The 23845-nt window shown below is 61.9% G+C and overlaps 4 protein-coding genes across 4 annotated transcripts in view; 1 reads left to right on the top strand and 3 right to left on the bottom strand.

Moving 5' to 3' along the window:
• Positions 1 to 4350, top strand: part of LOC115281688 — a 6053-nt gene extending 1703 nt beyond the window's left edge. The window contains exons 3-6 of the mRNA XM_029927108.1: positions 7 to 118; positions 1740 to 1872; positions 3550 to 3730; positions 4106 to 4350. Coding sequence (XP_029782968.1) covers positions 7 to 118; positions 1740 to 1872; positions 3550 to 3730; positions 4106 to 4236 — 557 coding nt within the window. The 3' untranslated portion in view covers positions 4237 to 4350. The remainder of the gene's footprint in view (positions 1 to 6; positions 119 to 1739; positions 1873 to 3549; positions 3731 to 4105) is intronic.
• Positions 416 to 1992, bottom strand: PPP1R27 (protein phosphatase 1 regulatory subunit 27). The gene is made up of 3 exons (XM_029928127.1): positions 1293 to 1992; positions 1057 to 1207; positions 416 to 739 (listed from the first exon to the last, which is right to left on the bottom strand). Exons 1-3 carry the CDS (start codon positions 1480 to 1482, stop codon positions 616 to 618), a joined length of 465 nt encoding a protein of 154 aa, XP_029783987.1. The 5' UTR covers positions 1483 to 1992; the 3' UTR covers positions 416 to 615.
• A 2465-nt stretch (positions 4351 to 6815) lies between the features above and the next one.
• Positions 6816 to 16092, bottom strand: P4HB (prolyl 4-hydroxylase subunit beta). Its single transcript, XM_029928348.1, has 11 exons — positions 15872 to 16092; positions 14773 to 14979; positions 13262 to 13395; positions 12985 to 13122; positions 9825 to 9929; positions 9531 to 9656; positions 9211 to 9411; positions 8795 to 8915; positions 8499 to 8680; positions 8330 to 8416; positions 6816 to 7679 (listed from the first exon to the last, which is right to left on the bottom strand). The coding sequence occupies exons 1-11, from the start codon at positions 16020 to 16022 to the stop codon at positions 7599 to 7601; spliced, it is 1533 nt and encodes a 510-aa protein (XP_029784208.1). The 5' UTR covers positions 16023 to 16092; the 3' UTR covers positions 6816 to 7598.
• Positions 16093 to 20498: 4406 nt separating this feature from the next.
• Positions 20499 to 23545, bottom strand: ARHGDIA (Rho GDP dissociation inhibitor alpha). The gene is made up of 6 exons (XM_029927482.1): positions 23123 to 23545; positions 22760 to 22976; positions 22561 to 22644; positions 22214 to 22290; positions 22061 to 22124; positions 20499 to 21898 (listed from the first exon to the last, which is right to left on the bottom strand). Exons 1-6 carry the CDS (start codon positions 23300 to 23302, stop codon positions 21699 to 21701), a joined length of 822 nt encoding a protein of 273 aa, XP_029783342.1. The 5' UTR covers positions 23303 to 23545; the 3' UTR covers positions 20499 to 21698.
• Positions 23546 to 23845: the final 300 nt, after the last annotated feature.

The following is a 23845-nucleotide window of genomic DNA, read 5'->3' as shown; positions in this document are numbered from 1 at the left end:
GCGCAGGCGCAGGCGCAGGCGCAGGCGCGGGGGTGGAGCGCGAAGGCCATGTGACCGGGGCGCGCAGGGCGGCGGGGGCGGGGCCGCTGGGGGCGGGGCCAGAGACGTGGGGATTGCGGTACAGACGCACCCGGTTCCGCAGATCCGGGGTCGGAGGGGTACAGAGGAAGCGGCGGGAGAGGGGACTGGGGAGCCGAGGGGAACGGAGCCGAGGGCTGGGGACGGCGGGCTCCTGGGACCCGAGGGTCGGCGGAGGAGACCTCAGACTCGGGAACCCCGAGACTCTGGCTCTCTGTCCTGCACCCGCAAGCCTAGCACTGGGATGGCAGGGTCCGGTGACCACCGGAAGCGGGAGAACTGGGACGGTTCTGTGCCCAGTAATCAGGCTACCACCAGGGGCTGGGGAACGACGTTTATTGAAAAAGTAAAAAGTGTCACAATAAAAAATTCACCTGGAGAAAAAGCCAGGCCAGAAGTAGGGGGTGGGGGTTGCGCCCAGGTACGGGGTCCTGGCCAGCTGCCGGCCCTACCGCTGGGGCAAGTCCTAGTACTTCGGGGAGGTGGGCATCCAACTTCTCTCCGGCAGGCCAGAGCCCTGGGAGGGCAGGGCTGGGCTCAGTCCATCCGAGTCCCTTGGAAGAGCTCCACCAGGTCCTTGAAGTCTGGGTCGATGAGGTCTGAGGGCAGGTCCCCATCGTCGTTGGTTGCGTCTCTGTCTGCCCCCAGGGAGATGAGGTACCTGGGGTGCACAGGTTGCGGTGGGTGGGGAGGCAGCCTGCAGGACGCTCACCCCAACCCCGGGGCAGCAGGCTGGAGTCCTGGGGCGTGCCTTTTTAAAAAATGTTTCCAGGAAGGGTGAAGAGGAAGAAACTTTACCCTCCAGAAACAGTGGCTTTTTCCAGTCTGCTCTAGGGAAGGCAACAGGGCAGAGAGGAGATTCTAGATGCTCTTAGGGCTCTGAGCTATACAACCAGGGCCACCTTTCCGGAGACCACATTCTGGAGGCCGGCTGAGGCCAGAGCAGTTGGGATGATGTCCCTGGCCTGGCCCTCTCACCTGGCTATGTCAGGGTACCCGTCGCTGCAGGCGATGTGCAGGGGCGTCCACCCGGTCTCGTCTCTCTGGTGAATGTCAGCTCCGTACTTGACCAGCAGCTTCACGCACTCCAGGTTTCCAGAGAGCACCGCTTCATGCAGGGCTGCTAGGCCTGGGCCGAACAGGGCAAAAGGAGTCAAGGCTGAGGCCTTCCCCCAGCACCCTACAGATCCTATGCTGGCCCCACAGGCACTTACCTGAGGGGTGGATGGTGTCCAGGTTGACTTTCCGAGCCCGGATGAAGCGCCCTACCTGCTCCAGGTCACCCTGGCGGATGTGGTCTAAGAACAGGACGTCGTTAGGGAAGCGCACGCTGCGATCGGCCAGCATCCGCCGGCGCCGGTGCCGCGGGCTGTATCGGGCATAGCGGCTGGTCCTGCTGGGCATCCTGGGGGCTGTGGCGGGTCCACCCTGTGGGGACCCTACTGCTCGGGGGAGGGACGTGTCCGGTCCGGATCAGACAACGCATACAGGCTCTTCCCACGCCACGCCGCCCTTGTGCTCCCCTACGATGAGGCCACTTCCCTCTTATATAGGGCCCGCAGTGCTATATAAAGCTGCGCAGTCATGCTCACACCGGGAGGGGCTGAAACAGAGCAGCTCTGTCCTGCGCACAGGATCATGTTCCGTGGCTCGTCTTTCAGCACACCTGTCGCTGTGCCCCGGCCAAAGGGGTCAGATCCTTCCTGGCCACTGCTGTCTGCCCCACAGCTGGGTCTAGAAGGTGCCTTACAGAGGGCAGGAGAAGGCACTAGAAGGACGGGACCCATAAAGAAGGCAAGTGGGTACCAAGGTCATGGAGAGGGCCCAGGTGTCTCCCATAATGCTGGGGACTCAGGGAGAAGAAGAGGTGGGGGTGGCGGCCTCCACCTCCCAGAAAGTGAGGGGGCTGCCCATCTGAGAGGCACAGGGTCCTGACCATGCCCTACCCATCTCCCTCCCTGCCACTTGTCACCTTTCAGCTGGGCCTGCACCACCCTGCCCTCCTACTGTGAACCTCCCCAGGTTAGAATGTAAATAAATGCCCCTGCTTGCACCGGCCCCCCCCCCGCCCCGCCCATCAGGTAGCCCTCGTGCAGCGTTCTAGCTCCATGTCCCCCACCTCCAGGGCCTCTGGTTCCAGGCTCCTGCCACTAACTGCCAAGGACACACGTGCTCACACTGGGGGGGAGCCACTCAGTCTGCCCCCATGGAAGGGCCATCACAGCCCGGGAGGCGTACGCACTCTGCCTGGCGCAGGCGTCCCTGGAGGAGCGTAGCCGGGGGAGGTGAGCCGAAAGACGCCCGGCAGCTGGGCCAGCCCGTGTCTGGAGGCCGCCTGGGCCGCAGTGGGGAGGAGAGACCGTGGAAACGAGGCTGCAGGCGGGAGCGGAGCTGGGCCGGGAGCGTGCTTGTGGGGGCGGCGGGGGCCGGGGTGGTTGGGCTGCCGTGACAAAATGCCAGACTGGGGGCTAAAACGAACTTTACTTCCGGGGCATCTGTGTGGCTCAGTCGGTTAAGCATCTGACCTTGACTCAGGTCAAGATCTCATGGACACCATCACCGTGAGTTCAAGCTGCATGTTCGGCTCTGCTGACAGCTCAGAGCCTGGAGCCTGCTTCGGATCCCGTGTCTCCCTCTCTTGCTCTGTTCTGTCTCTCAGAACAGAACAAAATAAAACACTGAAAAACCAAACAAAACCTTATTTCCTCATGGTTTGAGAGGCCTGAAGTCCCAGGTGAAGGCATCAGCCGGGTTGGTTCCATCCTGAGAACCGGGCCCACCTCCCGGCTGCTGGTGTCTCCATTTGTTCTCTGGCTTGTAGACACATTCCCTCCATCTCTGCCTTCATGCTTTCATGGCCTTGTCCCTGTGTGCCTGTATCCAAATTTCCCCCTTTTATAAGGACACTGGTCATTGGATTAGGGACCACCCTACTCCAGTCTGACCTCGTCTGGACTGATCACATCTGTGACAACTCATCACCTTCTGAGGTCCTGAGGGTTAGCGCTTCAACATAGGAATATTGGAGGGATGCGGTTCAAGCCGTAACATTGGTGAGAAGCCCCCAAGGGGTCACTGGAGTCCTGACCAGGACAGAACCAAGACTGGTACTCTCCTTGGGGGTGGGGCCAGCCACCTTGTCACCAGCAGCCTTGCATCACCAGGCTGGTGTTGATCCAACCAAACCAAATCAACAAACGTATTTAACACCCTCTAGGTGCAAAGCCTTGGGACCAAATGCTGTGGAGAAATGGGGCACTGCCTATGACAGACTCCCGAGGTTTTCCTCAGCTGCTCTCACACCTGCTGGCCTGGCCTGGTCCCCACGGAACCTTCCTTTCAGGCCGGGCCCTCCAGGGGCCCCAATGCAGGGGCGGTGCCTGGGGTTCCTGTACTTCAGGGCTCAGAGGATGGTGCTGGCCTGGTCACTTGGGACGAGTCAGCAGACTTTTTTTTCCGGCGTGTTTACAGGAGAAAGAACTTTCCTTTGATGTGAAGATTGCCTCTTCTGGTGTTGTGGAAAGTTCTGTCTGCCCTCGAAGCTCAGGGGATCAAATGAAAGAACCCTGGACGAAACTGCCACCCAGGGCCCTGCCCGAGACCGGCCAGGCCTCGGGCTGGAGAGAGGCCAGCGCAAGCCCGTCCTGCTACGGTGAGCTGAGAGATTGGGGGGATTTGGCTTTTGGGTTTTTCTTTTCTTTTTTTTTTTTTTAATGTTTATTTTTGAGAGAGACAGAGAGTGTGTGTGAGCATGGGGAGGACAGAGAGAGAGGGAGACACAGAATCTGAAGCAGGCTCCAGGCTCTGAGCTGTCAGCACAGAGCCCGACACTGGGCTCGAACTCACAAACCATGAGATCATGACCTGAGCTGAAGTCAGCTGCTTAACCAGCTGAGCCACCCAGGTGCGCTGGCTTTGGGGTTGCAACTTGGGTCAGAGAAGAGACTGGAGCCCAAAGCCCCCCAGCCCCCACCCCCAGTTACACAACAGACCCCCTGAAAGGTGTTTAATGTGGTTTTAATTCCAGCCTGGGCCCAGAACTGTCCTCTAAACCATGGGCCTGGCCTGAAGCGTTTCACTTCGGAAACCTTTCGTCCGAAGCCAACCGTGAGCATCTCACCTGTGAATGTTGGTTGGCAAATCCTAACGTTCACGTAACCACATCAGAACCAGACCTGTGTTCGTGTGGCTTTGTTCCCGATGCGCACGCGAACCCGGCTCATATGATGCTCGGGTTCTGCCTCCTACAGGAATAAAGCAAACTAAAACATCCAACGCGAAAAGTTCACTTTGAAAAGTCCGAGGGGTGCGACTAGTGATGCTTTTTATCCAGCAGAAAATAGGAGCCCGAGAGCGCATTAGGAGACAGGGTGCAGGGCCCACTGTACAGCCTGTCCCTGCCGGCAGGCTCTGAGGCCTGAGGACCTGGGGGCGTGGGTTCTCTGGGGCATTCCCCTGGCAGTAATTTCCTGCCACTTGGAGAGAGAAGGAGGGTGGGGGGGAGGAAGAGAGGGAGATTGGGACGTCCCGGGCTGCTAAGCCTTAACTGACCACCCTGAGCGTGCAAAGTTGCCCGCTAATCCACCAGCCCTGCCAGGTTTTGGACTCCACCCCACAGCGTCCCGGCAAACCCAGGCCCTGGAATGTGCTAATCAGCTGCCTCTGCAAAAGGGGAAAGGTGTGGGTGACTCACTGCTGCTCCCAGGAGCACATGACGCTGGTGCTCGGGCAGCTGTGCCCGCCCTCAGCCCTCAGTGCAGAGAGCCCGGCCAGAGCTCTGGCGCAGTGGGGTCCCCAGGGCTGCCCACACCCTCCACTGGACCCAGCCCGACTCCCCTCCTCCGGCCCCTTCCCTGTAGCTGTGACTCCCGACAGCCTTGCTCCGCGCTGGGTTTCCTCCTCTGGAGGCTGTGTGTCCCCCCCGGGGGAGCAGCTCACACGAGGGAGGGCAGGGCTGCCGTCCTCCTCCCACTGAAGCGGAGCCGCCCAAGCTCACCTTTCTGTGGCCAAGAGGCTCGTTGACTGTGTCAGCAGCATGGAGGCGCGACACACACAGACCCCGGAGCGGACTGGCTGGAAAGCTGCCCGGGCACAGGCCACCCGAGAACGGCGACCCGGGAAGCGAAGCCCAGCCATGGGCGGCTCTCAGCAAGGCCTCCCGAGCTGGGGAAGCAGCACAGGGGCCTGGCCGGTGCTGCCTGGGGTGTGGCCACTGGGTCCTCCCTGCCCACCGGCTGGGTACCGCTCACCTGGGCTGGGGGCAAGAGCAGCCGCGGGGCTCGGGAAGGCCTGGATGGCAGGCTGGGCCCAGCAGGGAGGACAAGGGCAGGCCCCTGGCTGAGAGAAGGGGACACTGGAGAACCACGTTCACAACACGTCTTAGGGTCACGTCTCCGGCTGCGCGGCAGCACCTGGAGCCCGCCTGGCAGGTGGGCGTCCGAGCCCGGGGCCAGGGGCCGGAGGACTGTGTGTGTCCTTCCTGTTCTGGGGGCCCGGCAGGGCTGGAGGGTTTGGTGGGATCCGTGCGCTGACGGGCAGGGATCCATGAGTCCCAGCTCCGCATGCGCTGTCCTTGACCCGCTACGGACTGTGCCTCCACCCGCCCCCCCCCACTCCCATCCCCGGGATGTCATCAGGCGGCTCTCTGGCCAGGCACTGACCAAGTCCTGTCCCTATGTGGAGGTCCTTTCCTCTCATGAGGGACCCACAGGTGCGGCCAAACGCCCTGGGACCCCGAGGGGTCACCAGGCCAGGCTCAGAAGTGCCGTCTGCCCAACACCACAGGCTGGCAAGCGGATGCCTTCCAGTCTGCAGAAAAACCAATTCCAGTTGAACTTTTCTCAGTGTGAACTGCAAGCAAGCTGAGGTCAAATTACATTTCAAGGGCTCCTGGGGGCTCAGTCAGTTAAGCGTCTGACTTGATTTCAGCTTAGGTCATGATCTCAGTTTGTGAGTTCGAGCCCCGAGTCAGGCTCTGGGCTGACAGCAAGGAGCCTGCTTGGGATTCTCTCTGCCCTTCCTCCACCCACACCCACTCTGCTTCTCACAATAAACATTGAAACCGGGTGAGTTGCTGGGTGTTTTGTTTTGTTTTGTTTTTTTAATTTTTTCTTAATGTCTTTTATTTTTGAGAGACAGAGAGAGACAGCGTGAGCAGGAGAGGGTCAGAGAGAGAGGGAGACACAGAATCTGAAGCAGGCTCCAGGCTCTGAGCCATCTGTCAGCAGAGCCCAACGCGGGGCTCGAACCCACGAACTGTGAGATCATGACCTGAGCCAAAGCCGGACGCTCATCCAACTGAGCCACCCAGGCGCCCCAAGTTGCTGTTTTAATACCAGAGCCTAGTTTGTGAAGGCTTGGTGACCGGCACACCGAGGGCGTCCCTTCACCCACCCTTCAACGTGGGCCCCGTCATCGGGCCCCGCACTGGCAGGGAGACGGCTCTGACACAACAGGCCCAGCCACTTCTGCCCGGGGGCCCCGCCTGTGGCCAACTTGCATCCTGTGAGCAGGACCCCCCCGGGGCAGCTGGATGCCTGAGGAGGGCGCCCCTCACCTCCACCTGCTGACCTCCAGGCGCTCACCCCTCCGGCCGGGCGCACTTGGGTGATGACCCAGCAAACTCCCCTCGAGGCTCCTGTGGCTCCCGTGTGGCACCACTGGCCGAGAAGGGTGCCCTGGCAGGAGGCCCGACCCAAACCCCGTTCCCATGACCCAGAAAGATCGCAGAGCAGAGATGAGAGATAGTAAAATTTCAATTTTATTTGGCCAATGTGTTCAATTCCAATATTGTGGTAGAAATGCCTGAAAACTGTCAACATTTGGTTCGGCTCAAGCACTCTTGACCGTTTCCCAGCCTGGAAATAGAGGGTTCTGGTTCTACCTGGTGCAGGCCTCAGGCCACCCTGGAAGTCACAGAACGGGGAGCCTGGCTCTGGAAGGAAGGGGCGCTGCCGGGGGCTCGGCCTGCACCCCCCACTCCCCACTGACAACGTGGGAACCACGGGTAGCCGTGGACACCAGCATGAAGAGTGGCTGTCCAGCCTGGCCGGGCCCCTCCCTGCGCAGGGGACAGGGGCCTCCGGGGAGCCACGGCCAGAGTGGAACGGACACCCTGACGTCCAAAAATGTCTAAAAATCCCACCAATGGCATGTATAGCAGTGATAGTATAAACCTAACAGGAAGGAGACTTCACCTGCCCGAGATTCCAAGACATTTTAACGAGCACTTTGGACAAAACCATGTACGAAAAGGTACATCACAATTAAAAAAAAAAAAAAAAAAAACGGCCCACCAAGATGGGCTGGCCTAGAGATAGATCCCTTTCCAAAAATTGAAAAGCAAAATGTGATGGGCTGAAATTTACACGTGTCAGAATGAAGTGTTGCTTCAGAAAAGTTCCCTGCATTTCCGATGGATGTTCCCTCCTTCTGGGGAGGGGCCTCGGCTTCCGGAGGCCGCGCTGCTGGGTGTGCGGCCATGAGGTGCCGCGTCTGGGCGCCAAGGTCTGGCCTCCACGTCACAGTTCATCCTTCACAGCTTTCTGATCGTCATCTTCCTCCAAGTCAGGCTCTTCCGCCTCCTCCAGATCTTCCAGGTCCTAGGACGCAGGAGGAAGAGGGCGGGGAGTGAGGACCCGGGTCAGGAAGGACAGGGCGGCACCGCGGTCGGGTCCCAGGCACTGGCTGGCCCTTTGGACAGAAGCAGCCTATTATCAGCTCTGAGCTTCTGCCCATAAGACGGTGCAAGGGGAGCCTGGGACCCCATCCTCCGGGGTGTGTGGGGCCAGGGACAGCCCACTGACCGCACCACCAGCACCGCAGCAGGCTCCCCCACCGGACCTGCAGCCACTTCTTGGCAGGCCGGGCCAGCCTGAGTGGACCGCTGCGCTGGCTCCCGGCCTCAGACACTCTGGCGGGCCCCCGCCCCCACCCCCACCCCCACCCCGCCCTCTGGCTGGGCACACACAGACTACCCTGCGCTGTCCCTAGCCGCCCACGGCTGACACAGACAGGCCTGAGCTGGCGAACAGGTCGGCAGGAGCTTCACGGGACAGGTCTAAGCCTCATAAGCAAACGTCAACAGGTCAAGACCCCGCTCGAGTGCCCTGTACAGCGCGTTCACCAGGGAGAATGGCTTCGCAGGGCACGGGGAGGGCTTCCCGGGAGCCCCCAGCCCGACCCGCGCGCACAGGGCGTGGCCCGCAGGCTGGCGGGAAGGCGCCCCAACGCGTCACCCAAGTGCGCGTACGTCCTCGTCTCCGGCCCCGTCCTGCCCGCCGCTCTCCAAGAACTTTTTAAAGCCATCGAGTGTCCGCTCGCCGTTGTAATCAATGACCTGGGGGGAGCGGAGGGGGAGGAGTCAGGGAGCCGCCCCGCCCCCGCCCCCGCCCCCGCCCCCGCCCGGGCAGGAGGCGCACCGTCCTGTCGGCGCCGGCGGGGAAGAACTTCAGCGTGGGGAAGCTGTGCACTTTCACGGCCTCCACCTCGTTAGCTGTCGAGTCCATCTTGGCGATGACGATGTTTTCGTGGTCCTTGTACGTCTCTCCCAGCTTATCCCAAATGGGAGCCAACTGTTTGCAGTGCCCACACCACGGGGCGTCTGAAAGAGAGCAGCTGAGTCCCCCCCCAGGCCGAGGAGCCGCCGGCCACCCGCCCCCAGCCCGCCGGCCTTCGTGGGGAAGACACACGCACAGGCGGAAGAGACTTCACTTACAGAATTCCACAAAGACGTTCTTTTTCTCGTCAAAAGCAACTTCTTCGAAGTTTTTCCCGACCAGCACTTTGACAGGCTGCTTGTCCCAGTCTTCAGGCAGCTCCTGGCTCATGAGGTGGGGCTAGGGGGCAGGCAGAGCAGGGTCAGGGATGCCCATGATCCCCCCGGCCCCCGGGACCCCCACCCCGGCCCGAGGCACACGGTGACTAGAGCTGCTCACGGAGCCTCGGGAGCCGGCCGAACCCGGGGGGCCGGAAAGCTCCGTGCCCCCCAGTCCTCTTCACACTGCCCGGGGCCCGGTGCGCAGGACTCCGCACTCGGCTCGGACATCTTCTAGATGCGGCCGCAGAGAGCCCGGGACCCTGAGGGCAGAGAGGCCAGCGCAGGCCAACTCCGGCCGGGCCGCGACCCCCCACCTTGATCTTGCCCTCCAGGAAGCGGCGGCAGAACTCTTCGATCTTCTCTGCCGTCAGCTCGTCGGACTCGGGCTTGTACTTGGTCATCTCCTCCTCCAGGGTGATGAGGCGCACGGCGGGGCACTCCTCCTTCTTGAGGCCGAAGAACTCCAGGATCCGCTGGTTGTCGGTGTGGTCGCTGTCGATGAAGATGAACAGGATCTAGGGGAGAAGAGGCAGGTGAGGCGGGGGCAGAGGCCGCTTCCCCCCACGCACACGGCGCACACGTGCGCCGCCACCGGCCGGCCCTCCGGAGGGGTCGCTCAAGCTGCCCCGCTGACCTTCCCCTTGAAGTGCTCGGCGGCCGCCTTGAAGCTGCTCAGTTTGCCCTCGTAGTCGGACACGCTCTTGGGCAGGAAGAGCAGGATGTGCGTCTTGATCTCCCCTCCGAAAATCTTCGGGGCTGTCTGTTATAAACACAGGTCACCGGGTCTGAGCCGCGAACGAAGCCGTGTACGCAGAACGTTCTCCCGACAGCCGCACTGCCAGGGACGCCACCACCTGCGCACAGGGGGCCCCGGGGCCCCTCCCACGACACCCCGCCTGCAGGCTCCGGGCCCGCGGGAGCGCCGCACCTGCTCGGTGAACTCGATGACCAGCGGCAGCTGGTTGTGCTTAATGAAGTCCAGCAGCTTCTCTTTGGTGATCTCCCCCTCAAAGTTGCTCCGGCCTTCGTCAAACTGCACACAGAGAGGGCCGTCAGCACCTCGGTGCTCCCAGAGCCTCCAGCGCACTCACCACCCACAGCCCGGAGCCCAGGTGGGGCCCGGAGTGGCAGCCCGCAGTTCTAAGAGCAGCAGGACAGAGCTGGACAAGGCCGCAGAGACAGCGGCCTTCTGGGCACCGGGCAACAGCGACACCAAGGGGAGAGCGTGGGGCCCTTCCAGAGCGGCTGCAATTTCATGCTCACTCAGAACACACCCTCTCCCGAGCTGCTCTGCCCTTGGAGCGGAGCCGAGTGACAGGGGACATCCTGACATCAGCCAGGTTTGCCCTCCGCGAGGTGGAGGCTAGAGGCCAGCAGAGCCTGAGCGCTGCCCCCTCTCACACGTGGCTGTCCGGGAAAAACTACCTGTCGCAAGACCTTTCATTACATGTAACTGTTATTTAGACAAATGAGCTTTTACTTAAGTAGGCTCCATGCCCGATGTGGGGCTTGAACTCACAACCCTGAGATCGAGTCACTCACTCTACCGGCGGAGCCAGCCCGGCGCCCTTAGACGACTATGATTTTACAAACATTCCTGGGCTCTAATTCCTGACCCAGCAAGAATCAGTAGGTATAACCCACAACAGCAGAGTCTCTTCGGGATGCCCGGTAACATCTAAGAGTCTCAGAGGTCTTGGGGCCCCGAAGCTGGAAGGCCGCTGCCGTAGCCCGGAGAGGCCCGCGGGCGGCGGTGGGGCCAAGCTGCGGCCTCGGCTCCGGGCAGGGCGCAGAGACTGCTCCCCGCGCAAAGCTGCTGCAGCGGCGGCGTCTACACCTGTTCGGGGTACGTGGGCCTCCCGTCCTTCCCTCTGAACTCTCCCGTGAGTCTGAGAGAGAGAAACGACTTGCCTTTTCTTCCCAGTCATTTCCATTTGCACCTCCCCAAAGGAACTTCCAGAAAAGCAGGTGGCGACTCCCTGCTCCTGCCAACATTACGTTACAGACTGACCTTCACTTAGCACGACCACGACACCAGCTGCTAAAGTTAGACCAGATCGAGGGCCAGGCACCGGGAGCCATGGGCCCAGCACCCCCAGGAAAAGCTGAAGCATGCGCTCTGTTCCCCAAACCCATGAAGGACAAGAGGGGAAAGGGGAGGAAGAGCCCAGGCCAGGGGGCCTGGCTCCACCAGGCGTGCTGCTGAGAGCCCTACCAGGGGGCACACGGGCCCCACTGCTCCCGAACCGCATCACCAGCCCCTCTGGGCAGCGAGCAGCCTGCCCGATTTCGGGCGCCGAGGCCCAAAGAACGGAGCTGCCGCGGGCACCTGTCCTGAGACGCAGTCTTTTCAGTAACGGTGCCGTGTCACACTATGGTCACTGTCTACTTCAATAAAAGGCACGCAACCAGCTCTCACCCAGCCAGGGACAGCAGCGGGTCAGGTCACAGCGACAAACACCCCCTAGAGGCTCCCCGCTGCGGGCAGGAGGGCAGGCCTGGCCCCACACCTACTCCTAACCCTCAGCTTCAGAAAAGAAAAACCAAGTAAACACCAGGACAAATAAAGACACAGAATAATAGCTGTTAAAACCAGAAGTCCAACTGTCAGTGACCCAGGACCTAAGCCCCTATCCTTCCCAGCAAGTGGCCTGTCCTGTCCCACCGGGGAGGGGCCTGGCTCAGTGAGGCTGCCCACAGCGGCCCCGGGGCAGACCCAGCACACTCAAGGAACTGGATCAAACAGCCTGGAGAACGGGAGACAAAGGCTGAGAAACGAGTAGGACAGTGGAGAAGATGGGGGCGGCCCCGCAGACCCCGGAGGGGCTGGACCTGAGCCTCCTTCTCTGTCCGCGGAGCGGTCTGTGTGACTGCAGCTGGGCCCAGTACTGACCCACGCAGCACAAAGTCCCCAGGGCCTTGTCAGGCCTCTGCTCAAGGCTGCCCCCCAACTGGCACCAGACCCAAGGAACAAGGGGGAGTCGAGGCGGAAGGACACACGCGCCGCCAGCTGAGCTCCCACGCGTGAGCCCCGCAGACCTTCGAGGACACGGGAGCACCTCCACCACGAGCCCTGCCCGGGAACTGGCGCCCTGGACCTTCAGGAGGTGGGAGAGCGCTGTGTGGACGCGGGACGGCACACGGACTCCACCGAGACACTCTCCCTCTCCGTCAGCCTCAGCCTCGGGACCCAGGACCCTGACCATCCCCAGAGGCCCATCCCACTCAGGCCCCGTGGGGGCCTCACAGCCCCTCCGTTCCCTCTGGGGGGCGCTACGAGGATCTGGAGTTGTTCCCAGGAAGGCAGGACTGTAAAACGCCAGCGTGGCAAGGACGCCAGGACAAAGCCACCCAGAGCCATCCTGGTATCCCCAGTCCTCAGGAGAACAGCCGGGAGACCCCTGGCCCCTCCGGCCAGCCCCCGGCAAGGCCCAAATGCAGCAGTTTCTACACGAAGTTACCTGTCCTCAGTCACTCGGCCCAGCTGGCCTACACGTGGGGCACATACACAGTGGCCTTGAGCCAGAGGCCAGTGCCCTTTCTGACCCCAGGGTTTCCGGCTTTGCTAGGCTCCTCACCTGCCCTCCCCACACTGGGACTCGACAGGAGCGAAAGGCCGGATTTCCATCCCCAAAGACACGCCCCTCCCCCCATTTCTGCCCTTCTCCACTCCGCCTGTGCCGCCCAAGAGGCCTCCGTTTCCAGGGACCAAAAAGCTGAGCGCACAGTGTGGCGGCTGCACAGCACCATCGACTGATGCAGCGGGGGAGAATCAGGTGCCCGGGAAAGGCTGAGGCAGCCAACTTTCCGCGTGCTCTGCTGTCTTTTTCAGAAGCGCTGCACGCTCCGGAGCAGCTCTGCTCCCGTCAAACACGGTCCTGGAGCTGCCCCTCGGGCTGGAACAAAGGGCCCACAGCGCAAAGTCTGAAGGCCGCTGTCTGAGCGGCTCCTGCGGTCTGACGTTGCAAAACAGGCCCCCCGATAAGTCCAGCCAGCAGCCCAGCACCGCCCGGGCAAGGTTCTCAGGCGCTGGAAGCGATAAGGCAGGCAGCCCGCGCCCCGGGTGGGGCTGCTGGACGGCCACTCACCTTCTTGAAGAGCACAACCCCGTCCTTGTCCAGCTGGTATTTGGAGAACACGTCGCTGTTGGACGTGATCCCAAAAGGTATGTCATCGATGGCCTCCGCTGCCAGCAGGAACTGCTTAGCAAAGTCCGACTCCACATCCTACAGGGAAGAGGCAGAGGGGACCACTCACCCGAGCGCCGAGGGTCCTCCGCCTGTGTCAGGCCAGGCCATGGCCAGGCCATGGGGAGCCTCCCCCCCCCCCCCCCCCCGCGACAGGACGGAGTGCCGAGGCCTCTACCTTGAAGAAGCCGATGACCGTCACCTCGCTGGACTCCAGCAGGGCCTCGGCGGCGGCCCCGTCAGGCAGCGTGCTGGCGGCCGGGCCGGTGCGTTTCTTCAGCCAGGCCACGATGTCCTCGGCTTCTCTGCCAGCTGCGCCCAAACACACGCAGGTGCCGCTGAAAGCCAGCCCCCCTCTGCCGAGCCCGGGGCGCCATGCTCCCCTCCCAGAAGAGGAACCTCGTCTACACGCCTGTGCGAATCCTGGGGCTAAAAAGCCTCTTCTAGGCCTTGAGAAAGTGGGACTGAGCGTGAAGCACCCCTGGGTGGCACAGTCACACGGCCACCTGATCCTCTAACCCCTTTGTGCTTTCCAAACTTCCTGGATGCTTAAATTCATTAACCACACACTTTCTCCCCCAGTGGCCTCACACTAGGCTCTGTCATAATTAAAGTTGTGGTAAAATTAAACCAAAAACAAAACAAAACAAAAAAAACCCGGCTGGTTAGTAAACCAGCTCGAGGCTTGCTTTCCACAAACTCAAGCTGGCCTGAGGCATCACGGCCGCCCGGGGGGCCCTGTCCATGGCCTGGCCCTCCCTACGTGCCTCCCGGACTAGCCAAATGAGACAGATCAGCTCCTGCACACCACCTCCGCTCCTCCTGGGAGGGAGGCCAGAACCTTCCCCGCCTCAGGAGCGTGGCCGCGGCCGGCGTGCAGAAGGGAGCCTGAGCGCACGCCTGGAAGGACGCTCCTAAGTGGCAGCAGGACGCCGACTCATCAGTTACAGGTGGAGTGAGGAGCAGGTGCCTCATTCACCAAAGAGCTGAGCCCAGGGAGCGTGGGAACTCTGCACTTCCTGTCCCGAGGGCCAGCACAGGTGAACGCGGGAACGACAGCACAGCAGCCTCAAAAGAACACCGGGGCCGCTGACGCCAGAATTAACGAGGCTGCTCGAGAGCACTAGAAAGGGAGCCACAGAACCGGTTCTGTGGACAGAAGTGTCTCCTCTCGCCTCCAGTACCTACCAAGCCCCAGAGGGGCCCAGCCCCGAGTGCGGCACAAGCCCTCTCGGCCGCCTCTGGGGCTTCCTCCTAGGGGCTGGGCTTGCATTTGAGCTCTGCCACGACAGGTGAGTGACGCCAGCCTGTCACCCAGTGGCTGTCAGCCTCAGCCCTTGCCCCCTGGAAGACCCTGGGCACTTGGCTCGGTAGTCGGGACGCCCAACAGTCCGAAATCTCTACACCTGTTGCTCCAGGTGGCCCCAAGGGCCTCAGCCTTCCTCCCCTCACTAGTCAACCTTAGGACAGGCCTCAGCTTGCCACGGGCCCCCGAAGGACGTCCCTCTCCACCTGACGCACTTTTCAGGGATGGGAGAACTTTCCCCACCAGCGTCAGAGGCTGAACTAGACCGAGAATGCAGTCCGAGATCAGGGTCCCCGCCATGCCTCCCGCTCCTCTGGTCTCTCCCAAAGCCTGCAGCCACAACCCTGCCTGCAGGGTAGAGGGGAGCAGTGCGGGGCTCCCACCTGTGTACTCTCTGGGGGCAGCGGTGTCTCCGTTCTTGAAGAACTTGATCGTAGGGTAGCCACGCACCCCATACTGCTGGGCCAGATCCGACTCCTCGGTGGCATCTACCTTTGCCAGTCTGATCTCTGAGCCTTCCGCCTTCAGTCTCCCAGCTGCTTTGGCATACTCGGGAGCCAGAGCCTTGCAGTGGCCACACCACGGGGCGTCTGGAAAAGAAAAGGGGGTGGTGGAAAAGCAGCGCCAACCAGGTTCCGCCGCGTCCCTCACTGTCCCCTGGTACTTCCTCCCATAAAAATCTTATCTGCTCACCGAGAGCAGACATTGTGCAATATTGGTACAGAGGCCCCGAATGACAAACCGACCCGGGCCCCCAAGCTGCTTGGCACGGCACAAACTCTACTGATGGGTAACTTCCTATGACCTGCGGGCAGTGAGGGCCGTCATGTCCCTGCGGTTTCCCAGAAAAGTCAAGAAGCTAGCACCATGTCACCTGCACGCTCTGCAAGACCTGGCTGTGAATATGCAATGCACCTGTGTGCCCACCTGCGCCAAAACAGCCATTTAAAAGGGACTCTTTGCACTGTGGGAACACAACTGGCTGTCCACTGGGGTTAGCAGGGCCATTGGGCTTGAGCTGTCCACCCCGGGTAGGGCTTACACGCACACACACAGACGGGGGTTCTGGAGTCTGGGTGACAGCGCTACTAAAGCGAAGCGTCTGGGGCTGAAAGTGGAGCGCTCCAGGGATCAGTCCTGGGGGGCAGTCAGGGGGCTGGACCCCGGCGTGCTCCTCTGTATTGGCGGCAGTTCACACAAGGCTAACGGAGGACCCCTGCCGTATGGACATAAGGCATAAAGCACGTCCTGGCTGTCGGCCTGAGGCCACCCTTAGGACGCGGCTCAGGCAGGAGGGATGCCCCCAGGACGTGGGCAGCGCGGGGACGCCGACGGCAGCTCTGGGCGCCGCACCGGCCGGGGACTACGCCTCCGGAGGGGCGGCTGGGATGCTGACAGCCCCGGAGACCCCCGCCCGTCCCCGCGGCCCCCCCGCGGCCCCGCCCCTGGACAGGGAGGCCCGTCCCGGCCGGCGGCACTCACAGAACTCCACCAGCAGGTACTTGTGGGCCGCCAGCGCCTCCTCGAAGTTGCCCTTGTGCAGCACCAAGACGTGGTCCTCCTCCTCCGGGGCGGCGGCGCCCGCGCGCGTCAGCGCGGCCAGGACCAGGCAGAGCAGAGCGCAGCGCAGCATGTCGACAGCGGGCGCGGCGCTTCGGTTGGCGCCGCCGGGACAGCGAGGCCACGAGAGCGCGCGCCGGCCGCCCCGCCCCTATAAGCCCGGCCGCCGCCGTGCGCGCGCCCGCCTGCGCCCACTCTCGATTGGCTGGCGGGCTCCGAGGCCCGCCTCCAAAGCGCTCGCATTGGCTGTCCGTTCTGGCCCCCGACCCCGGATTCGAAATCACCATGGGGGCTTCCCTCGCCCTCGCCCGGGATTGGCCGAGGAGCTCGCGCTCGCACTCTTCCCTGTTTTTTCATTGGCTCCCGATGGAGAACTTTCTCTCCCTCGACTTGTGACTGGTGGCTTTCTCCTGCACCTTCCGCGGGTCTGGAATGGCTGTTACCTTTGGAGGCCGGTATCTGCGGCTCCTGATTGGCCAAGAGATGCGCGCACCACCTCCCCCGCCTCGATCCGTCGTCAAACGTGGCAGTAGGGCGGAGCTCCCAGGTGAAGGGCGGGGCTGCGCCTGCGCCTCTGAAACCCTTCGTGTTGCATTCTGATTGGACGGCTTTTCCTCAACTGGCACCGCCTCCACCTCTGCGAGGCAGTAGGAAAGCTAACGCAGCTTCCGGTGCGCGTGAGGGTCGGGCGGTGCGTGCAGTAAGCGCGAGATAGGGGTGAGGAGCATGGCCGGCGGGACTCGACGAGCCAGGGCGCTGAGGGGGCGCGCAGGGGGCTCGGGGGACACCGAGGCCGAACGTGGTCCGACCGGAAGGCCGGCAAGGAAGCACATCAGAGCGGGCGCAGGGAGAGGGAGGTTGGGCCGTTGCAGCTGAGGGTCCGAAAGCGGGGAACTCGGGGTCTTGGGGGAAGCCGACGCGGGGGGCGCGCACCTGCCTCCCCGCCGGCTGCCGACTCCTACCGGCTGTCTGCGAACCGTCACGGGCTTCCCGGTGGTCGCCAGCTGCCCACCGAGGCGACGGGAACTTCCGCTGGCTTTTTTATATTGACATGTTGCGTTGGCGTTTTGTATATATTGGACTAAATTAAAATATTCGATTAGCTTCTAGAAATCTTAAAGGATCGGTTGTGGTTCCCACCCAGTTTTTGCATGACGGCGCTGCTGTAGAGCGATCCGCTGTCTCTTTCCGTCATTGCTCAAAGCCTCTGCCACCACGTCTCCTTCCCCACCCCCACGCCACCCCTGAAACATGCCGTTTGACTCCAGGAACCCTTTCTCTTCATTTGTATTCGCTTCCTCCCTTGCGAAACGCCACCACCACTAGCTTTGAGACTCATCAATTTAATAACCTGGCAGGAAGAAGAGAAACACGCCCACATTAATTGTACACGTTGGCTGTAATAATATCCTCGTTTCAGAAACGGTAAGACAGAAAAATGATGCTTTTGTGCTTTTGAGAGTTCCCATTTGTTGATGGGTTGCTTTAGGGAGGGCTTGTGTTCCCATCTGCCCTGTGTGGGACTGCCTCAGCTGCAGTATGAAGTCCTGAAGGTCAAGGCCAGGTTCTCTGCTTTTCCCGCGGTGCCAGGAGAGCAAGGGTCGCGGAGGCACTGGTACCTGCTGGCATCCCTGGCTTCACAGGGAAGGCTTCACTGGAGCTGGGACTTTCGGCATAGAAAGCGGGGGGCCGGGGGCCGGGGGCGGGCGGGGGGAGGGGTTGGCCCTGGCCTAGGGCTTCTCTGGACAAATGACAGCTCTTCGTAACTAACAGTCCCAAGCAGAGTCCTCTCCCCTCTGCTCTCTGGGGACCGCTGGGGATCGCCTCATGCCTGCTGCGCTATCTCTCAACGCTTTATGATCGCCAGGACCCTTATGTTACAGACTGCAATTTGGGGCCTGATCCTAAGGCCTAGATTTCAGAAGCGCCCATGAGACCAGGGTTTAGGTGCCTAAATAGTGGGGCTTGAGTTTTTTTGCTGGCGGCGGAGTGAAGAGATTATAGAGCTACCACGGCCTTGGTCAGCCTGTGCCAGTTGGAGGCAACTTCACCTCAAAGCTTACAGTCCCGAGAAAAGGGAACAGTGGGATCGAGGGGAGAACACACCAAACAAGGATCCAGTGGCCGAGCCTGAGTCCTCCTTGGCTGCCCTGAGGGCAGCTGAAACGCCCCTTGAGGCTGGTGAGGGGGCTCTCGCTTGAACCGGGCACGGCATTTTGATACCTTGGCTGCACCGATGTGCCTTCTCAAAATGCCTTTGCTCATCTTGAATTGGTCTCATCTACCAACCCGCACAGAAGCAGGAAAGTGGGGCTCTCAGCTGGGAGGAGGCCTGGGATGCCCTATTTCTGTGGGGTTGGTTCCAGAACCTAGGCTGGTTGAGTGAACACCTCTTCAGGCCTCAGCTTTGAAGGCTGGGGGTGGGGGAGGCGGATTTGTCTCCGTCCGAAGACCCGCTCACATACCTTCCAACACAGCTCCAGAGAGACCCAGGGGCGCTGTGTTCGCCCTGTGCCCGGGCCCTGACCTGGAATGTGCCTTTGGAGGATGGCACCCCCGCTGCCCCTGTGGCTGTGGCTCTGGTGTCTCTCGGGCCCAGCACAACTTTTTCAGGAAACCCTTCAGGCATCGGGTTCTCGGAGAAGGTGCCCATTAAATATCAGATGATTTGATAAACACTGTTCTCAAAAGTAGAGTTCTCAGGGGGCGCTGGGGGGCTCAGTTAAGCGGCTGACTTCAGCTCAGGTCATGATCTCATGGTTTGTGGGTTTGAACCCCGCGTTGGGCTCTGTGTCTCTCTCCCTCTCTGACCCTACCCCCGCTCACACTGTCTCTCTCTCAAAAAATAAACATTTAAAAACAAAGTTCTCAGAATACAGCTGCCTTCCAATCTGTGATAGGGTTGGTGTCGAGGGGGTCATGGCAGACTCCTGGACTCCCCAGACGTGCTCGATGCACCGCTGAGACTCCTGGTCAGGCAGGACACGCAGCCCTGCACGTGCGCGTGCTGGGGGCGTGGGCCGCAGGGGTCCTGATCTTGGAGCGGGCGTGCTGGGCTTGAGGATTATCATAAACCACAGTAGTTGGTGACCAGTTGGTCACATCAGGGATCAGGGAGGAAGACGGGAGGGCAGAGGGTCACAGACCCTGGCTCCCAGACTGTACAGACGGGTTCAGGGTGGAAGCAGTTCAGGTTAGACTTGGGACCCAAGAGACACGTCCTGCAGGCGCCACCTCGTGTCGCCCTTCAGCAGGGGAGGAGCCGGAACAAAGTCCAGGGGATTGGCATTATGCCTGTACAACTCGGCACTCTGGGTCCCGAGTTCACATGTCTGGTAAAGCTGGGGAAATCCAGGGCCAAAAGCAGCAGGCCTTCTGGCCTGACGGGGCTCAGAAAGCCTTGGCCCCGAGCAGGGAACTGTTGACAGCACAGGACTGCCCTGGCTTTAGAGATTTTCACAGGGCCTTTCAGGAAGTGCACTGCGAGGGGACGTGGCCGCAGGGGCCGCAGAGCTGCTCCGGGCCGGCTGAGATGGGGCTTTATGCCCAAGGAGGCTGGAGCCAAGTCTGAGTCCCGCGAGGAGGCCTCTGAGCCCAGACTCGGTCACCCGCCGTGCTCTACCCAGCTCCGCCCCTGCGGAACCAAGTCCTGGGGCCTCAGCTGCTTCCTGCCTCAGCTCTTGGGTCTGCATCTGAGCAGAAGTGCCATTTCCTCAGGTCACTGAGCACAGGGCTCCGATCAGGGGTACTGAGGTACAGTGACCAGCCCTATGGTAGCAAGGACGGGCACGTGGTCCCTGGCCCACCCCAGCTGGCAATGCTGCTAGCTCAGCACCCCGTACTGGAAGCAATGGAAGGAGGGGCAGGCCGCCACAGGCGTGGCCATCAGGGGCTCTGTGTCCCCACTAAGGGTGGCACCTGACAGCTTGTCTAACCCACACAGGCCACGTAGGAGGGCTTCTGGAGCTGAGGTTACCCAGCTGCTCTTACCCCCCCCCGCCCCGCCCCAAGGCTACTGAGTGCCCTGGGGGTGGTGCTTGGAGAGGAGGCAGGGTCATCCCCCCCACCCCCCCAGAGGCCACGCTGGTTCACAGGACTGGCTGTTCAAGGACTCCCTTCCTCTTTTCTTTTGCACCTTAAGCAGCAAGGGCCTCCTAGCCTATCCCACCTCACCCTTGGACCCCTGATCCTGCCCGGTCCTGTGGCCCACAGCATGACTGCCAGTGCAGGACCCCCAGCCCAGCACATTATGGGAGGGGGCAGCAGGGCCCCTCTCACCCTGTACCCCAACATCCTGCCTCCTGCACAGGCCTCAGACCTCCAGGGAGGCTCCCCTCCTTCAGGGTTGGGCATTTCCTCTGAGGAGCCCGAGCTCCAGAGCCCCAAACGGGCCTCCCACGCCCCCTCCCACCGGCCCCTTGGAGGACTCAGACCTTCACCCACAGTGAACCCTGGCCACTCGACACTAGTATGAAAGTGGCCCCAAGAGCAGCGGCTACTGCCACCCTCCTGCGCTGGCCCGCCAGGAGACAAGCAGCACACACCGTGGCTCCTTTGGGGGAGTTTATTTCCCGGTCAGAGGAGGAGAAGCAGGTCAGGCTCCTGGGCGTTCTGGGCCCTGTCCTGACGGGGGAGGCAGGGGAGGGGAGGCACAGGGGAGGGCTCCGACTGTGCGCACTTGGTCCCACGGTTGTCCTGGCTGGGTCCGGGGAGGGCCTGCCGGGGATGGTGGCACCGAGCCTGGGGGCAGAGGTGGCAGGCCAGGGGGGCCCAGAGGACGGCACATATGGAGGCAATAAATACTGACGGGCCAGGCACATGACCCCGGGCCGGGAGGCCCGGGTGGGACACATAAGGCTCGGCCGCTGGCTCTGTCCGGCGAGGGCTGTGTGCTGGGGCCACGGGCTCCGGCACCGCCCACCAGGACAGAGAAGGCAGAGGCGTGAGGACACCCAGCCTCCCAGATGGGAATGGAGGCAACTTCAGTTTTGGCAATTTGGCTTTCCCTAGGCCCCGGGAGCCGTCCCCGCAGCCCTGGCCGGGGGAGGGGGCCGGCTAGGCCCTGGCGGGCAGGGGGCCGCAGCACATCCCACACACCTCCCGGGGCCACGGGGGGGGGGGGGGGGGGTCGCGGGGGGGGCGGGGACCGGGGGAGACCACATGCTCATGCAGACACGGGGGTTAGAGGTTAGTGACGGCCCCCACAGCACACGTTCCACATGTTAAGGCATCATGGTTAGACGGTTACTGACAGCGATGGATGAACTGACCAGGGACAGGTGAAAGCAGGAGGGTGGCCGGCCCCCAAGAGGCCTCCAATCATGCACCCCACCCCACCCCACCCCCCCCCGAAGAAGAGAAGGAACAGGATTCAGGGCAACTGCAAAGGCCCACAGGGACCTAAGCACCCCACGAGGTTCCCTTGGAGAAGTCAGGGCCTCCAGTCGGGTTAGGACAGGTCGGGGAACCTAAAGGGGTACGGAAAGGGAGGCGGAGGCCTGGGACGCAGGCTCCTTCCCCCCACTACCCCCCCAGCACAGGCAGAAGCAGCAAGGCGAGACCACCGAGGAGGCTGAGGCCTGCGGGCAGGCAGGCCGGGCGGGACGGGCAGGGCCGGCCAGGGGGCAGGCCCGTCAGCACTTTGGTAGGGGGTTGGGATGGGGCAGGGGTGGTGGGGGTGGGGCACGTCAGACAGGTCCATCCGTCTGTCCGAAGGCCTGCCCGCCCCCCCTACCACCGGGGCCAGGGCTCAGTCCTTCCATTCCTTTTTGATGGTGAGGTTCCACTCCCACGACAGGTGGTCAGTCTTGTCGTCGTCTGTGAAGCGGGACTTGACGTTGTAGCTGCCGCGGGCCAGCATGCCCTTGGGGGCCTCCTCCACGGGCGTCAGGAACTCGTACTCCTCTGCGCGGGGCCCGTAGCTTCCCACCATGTAGTCGGTCTTGTCGACTGCGTGTAGGAGACGCACGGGTCCCCAGGGCAGAGGTCTTTCAACAGCCACCCGGGGCCAGGGACCCACCCCGCCTCCCTCCTCTCCCTGCTGATCCCAGAGCCCTGGGCGGCCACCTGCCCCTGCCCCTTCTCCCTGGCCCACGAGCCCGCCTCACTCACTCTTGACGCCTTTCCTGTACGTGTGCTGGATGTACTTCATGCCGGACACGATCTCCCGGTTCACCTGCAGGGACAGACCGCAAGCCCAGCTCGGTGGGGCTCTCCAGGCCCAACGCCTCCCGGCACCGCCACCCCCCCAAGCCTCTGCCTTACTCGGAAAGAGATTTTTATCCGGTACTCCACGCCCTCCTTCAGGACAAAGGACTGCTTCTTAAAGCTCTCCAGATCACCTGTGCCAAGGAAGAAGCTGGTACTGAAAGGCTCGGCTACAGGAAGCTGCGCTGACCTCAGCATCTCCCCCGTGTGCAGCTGCGGAGCACCCCTTCCGCTCCCACCCTGACCCAGGCCAGCCCAGGTAGCCCCACCCAAGACCCAGGCCTCTCCAAAGCCAGAGCCATCGACACTTCTGGCTGCACTTCTCCGGCCTCCCACAAGAGGGCACCAGCATCCCACAAAAACTATTTTCAGCAGAAATGGCAGGATGCTGGGAGGCCACTCACCTGTCAGGTCCAGCTCCAGAGGGCCGGGCGCTGTGCTACACACCAGGGTCAGGCGGGTCACGACAACATTGGGGACACTGGGGTCTGCGGAGTGAGAGCAGGTTAAAACCCTACCCCACCCATGGCTGGCAGGATGGGGGAGGCAGCAGAAACCCAGAAGTGACAGGTGTCCCTCTCAGTGCTGCTTCAGCCCACTTACCAGCAGACACAGCTACCCGGCCCAGCAAGGCCTCCTTGTACTTGCGCAGACTCTCATCATCCTTGTCCAGCTCCTGGATCTCCTGGATGCTCTTCTGGGCGGGGGGCTTATAGTTGACCGAGTGCTCATCCTCCTCATTCTCGGCCGCGATCTGTGCTAGCTGCTCGGCTGTGGGCTCCTGCTCGGCCATGCTCACCTCTCGCTGGGTCTGGCACACCTGTGGGCAGGAAGAGGGCTGTGGCAGCCTGAAGGGACCCACAGGGTCTCCCTCTCCGGCCCCTCAGCAAGCCCCACCCCCAGCAGGCTGCTGAAAAACCTCTGCAGGGAACCAGGCTCTAGGTTTGGACCCAAGGGAATAGCTACCTTCTGAAGAAAGCAGCTAGCAACGGAGACGTGAAGAAATCCCAACGCAAGCTCCTCAGGCCCAGAGGGAGCCACACTCGTTGCCCCGCCCACCCTGGGGACTTGCTGCGACAATCTGGATAAAGCATCCAAAACTAAGTGGGGCCTGGAGCCTGCTCCTTTTGCAAAGAGACCGGGCATACCTCCCCCATTCTGAGGGAAGAGACAGACCCACAGGCCCAAGTGACAGGGCCCCCGCGGGGTCACCTCTGAAATTCTGCTATTCTTTTGGAGCTGCCTAGACCCCACCTCGAGGGACACCTCCTCCTGAGTCCACCTGACCAAGCACACTCCGTTGGCCCTGTTCTAACAGTAAAGCAAGGCCTCCCCCTGCAAACGCAGAGCTCTCCCACAGATGGGTCCCAACAGTCATGAGCAACCCTAACCATCTGCCAATGCCCTTTCCGACTGTGAGGGTTGGTAACCTGCCTACATGGTTTCAGGACCCTCTTTCTGGATCTTGGTGCAGAAGAGCTTGGGGCAGTGCTGTCGGGACAAGAAGCAGTGTACAAGGCTGGCTTCGCTTAGGGATCCCCATCGCACCCTGCTAGAATCTGAGAAATATCAGAAACCATTCAGATCCTTCTGGGCGGTGAGGGAAGCTGGCTACAGCCCGGTCCACACTAGACCTTGGGTTGTCCCAGAAAGATCACCAACGCCTCTCCCCACGGTTCCAGCCCGAGC

Source organism: Suricata suricatta, chromosome 17, assembly GCF_006229205.1.
Source record: "Suricata suricatta isolate VVHF042 chromosome 17, meerkat_22Aug2017_6uvM2_HiC, whole genome shotgun sequence".
Classification (NCBI taxonomy): domain Eukaryota; kingdom Metazoa; phylum Chordata; class Mammalia; order Carnivora; family Herpestidae; genus Suricata; species Suricata suricatta.
Note: the sequence above shows the minus strand (reverse complement) of the source record. Positions and strands in the feature narration are given on the sequence as shown.

Bases quoted from the DNA above. Each gene is read 5' to 3' on its own strand.
- PPP1R27 (XM_029928127.1), bottom strand. From the start codon at position 1,482: ATGCCCAGCAGGACCAGCCGCTATGCCCGATACAGCCCGCGGCACCGG. The intron at 1,208-1,292 runs GTAAGTGCCTGT...TGTTCGGCCCAG, and splicing joins GGACACCATCCACCCCTCAG to GCCTAGCAGCCCTGCATGAA. The intron at 740-1,056 runs GTGAGAGGGCCA...TGTGCACCCCAG, and splicing joins GGGTACCCTGACATAGCCAG to GTACCTCATCTCCCTGGGGG.
- ARHGDIA (XM_029927482.1), bottom strand. From the start codon at position 23,302: ATGCCCGGTCTCTTTGCAAAAGGAGCAGGCTCCAGGCCCCACTTAGTT. The intron at 22,291-22,560 runs GTGAGTGGCCTC...TCCTTGGCACAG, and splicing joins TCTGGAGCTGGACCTGACAG to GTGATCTGGAGAGCTTTAAG. The intron at 22,125-22,213 runs GTAAGGCAGAGG...CTGTCCCTGCAG, and splicing joins GGATAAAAATCTCTTTCCGA to GTGAACCGGGAGATCGTGTC.
- P4HB (XM_029928348.1), bottom strand. From the start codon at position 16,022: ATGCTGCGCTGCGCTCTGCTCTGCCTGGTCCTGGCCGCGCTGACGCGC. The intron at 13,123-13,261 runs GTAGAGGCCTCG...TCTTCCCTGTAG, and splicing joins CGGTCATCGGCTTCTTCAAG to GATGTGGAGTCGGACTTTGC. The intron at 9,412-9,530 runs GTCAGCGGGGCA...CTTCTCCCCTAG, and splicing joins CCGAGCACTTCAAGGGGAAG to ATCCTGTTCATCTTCATCGA.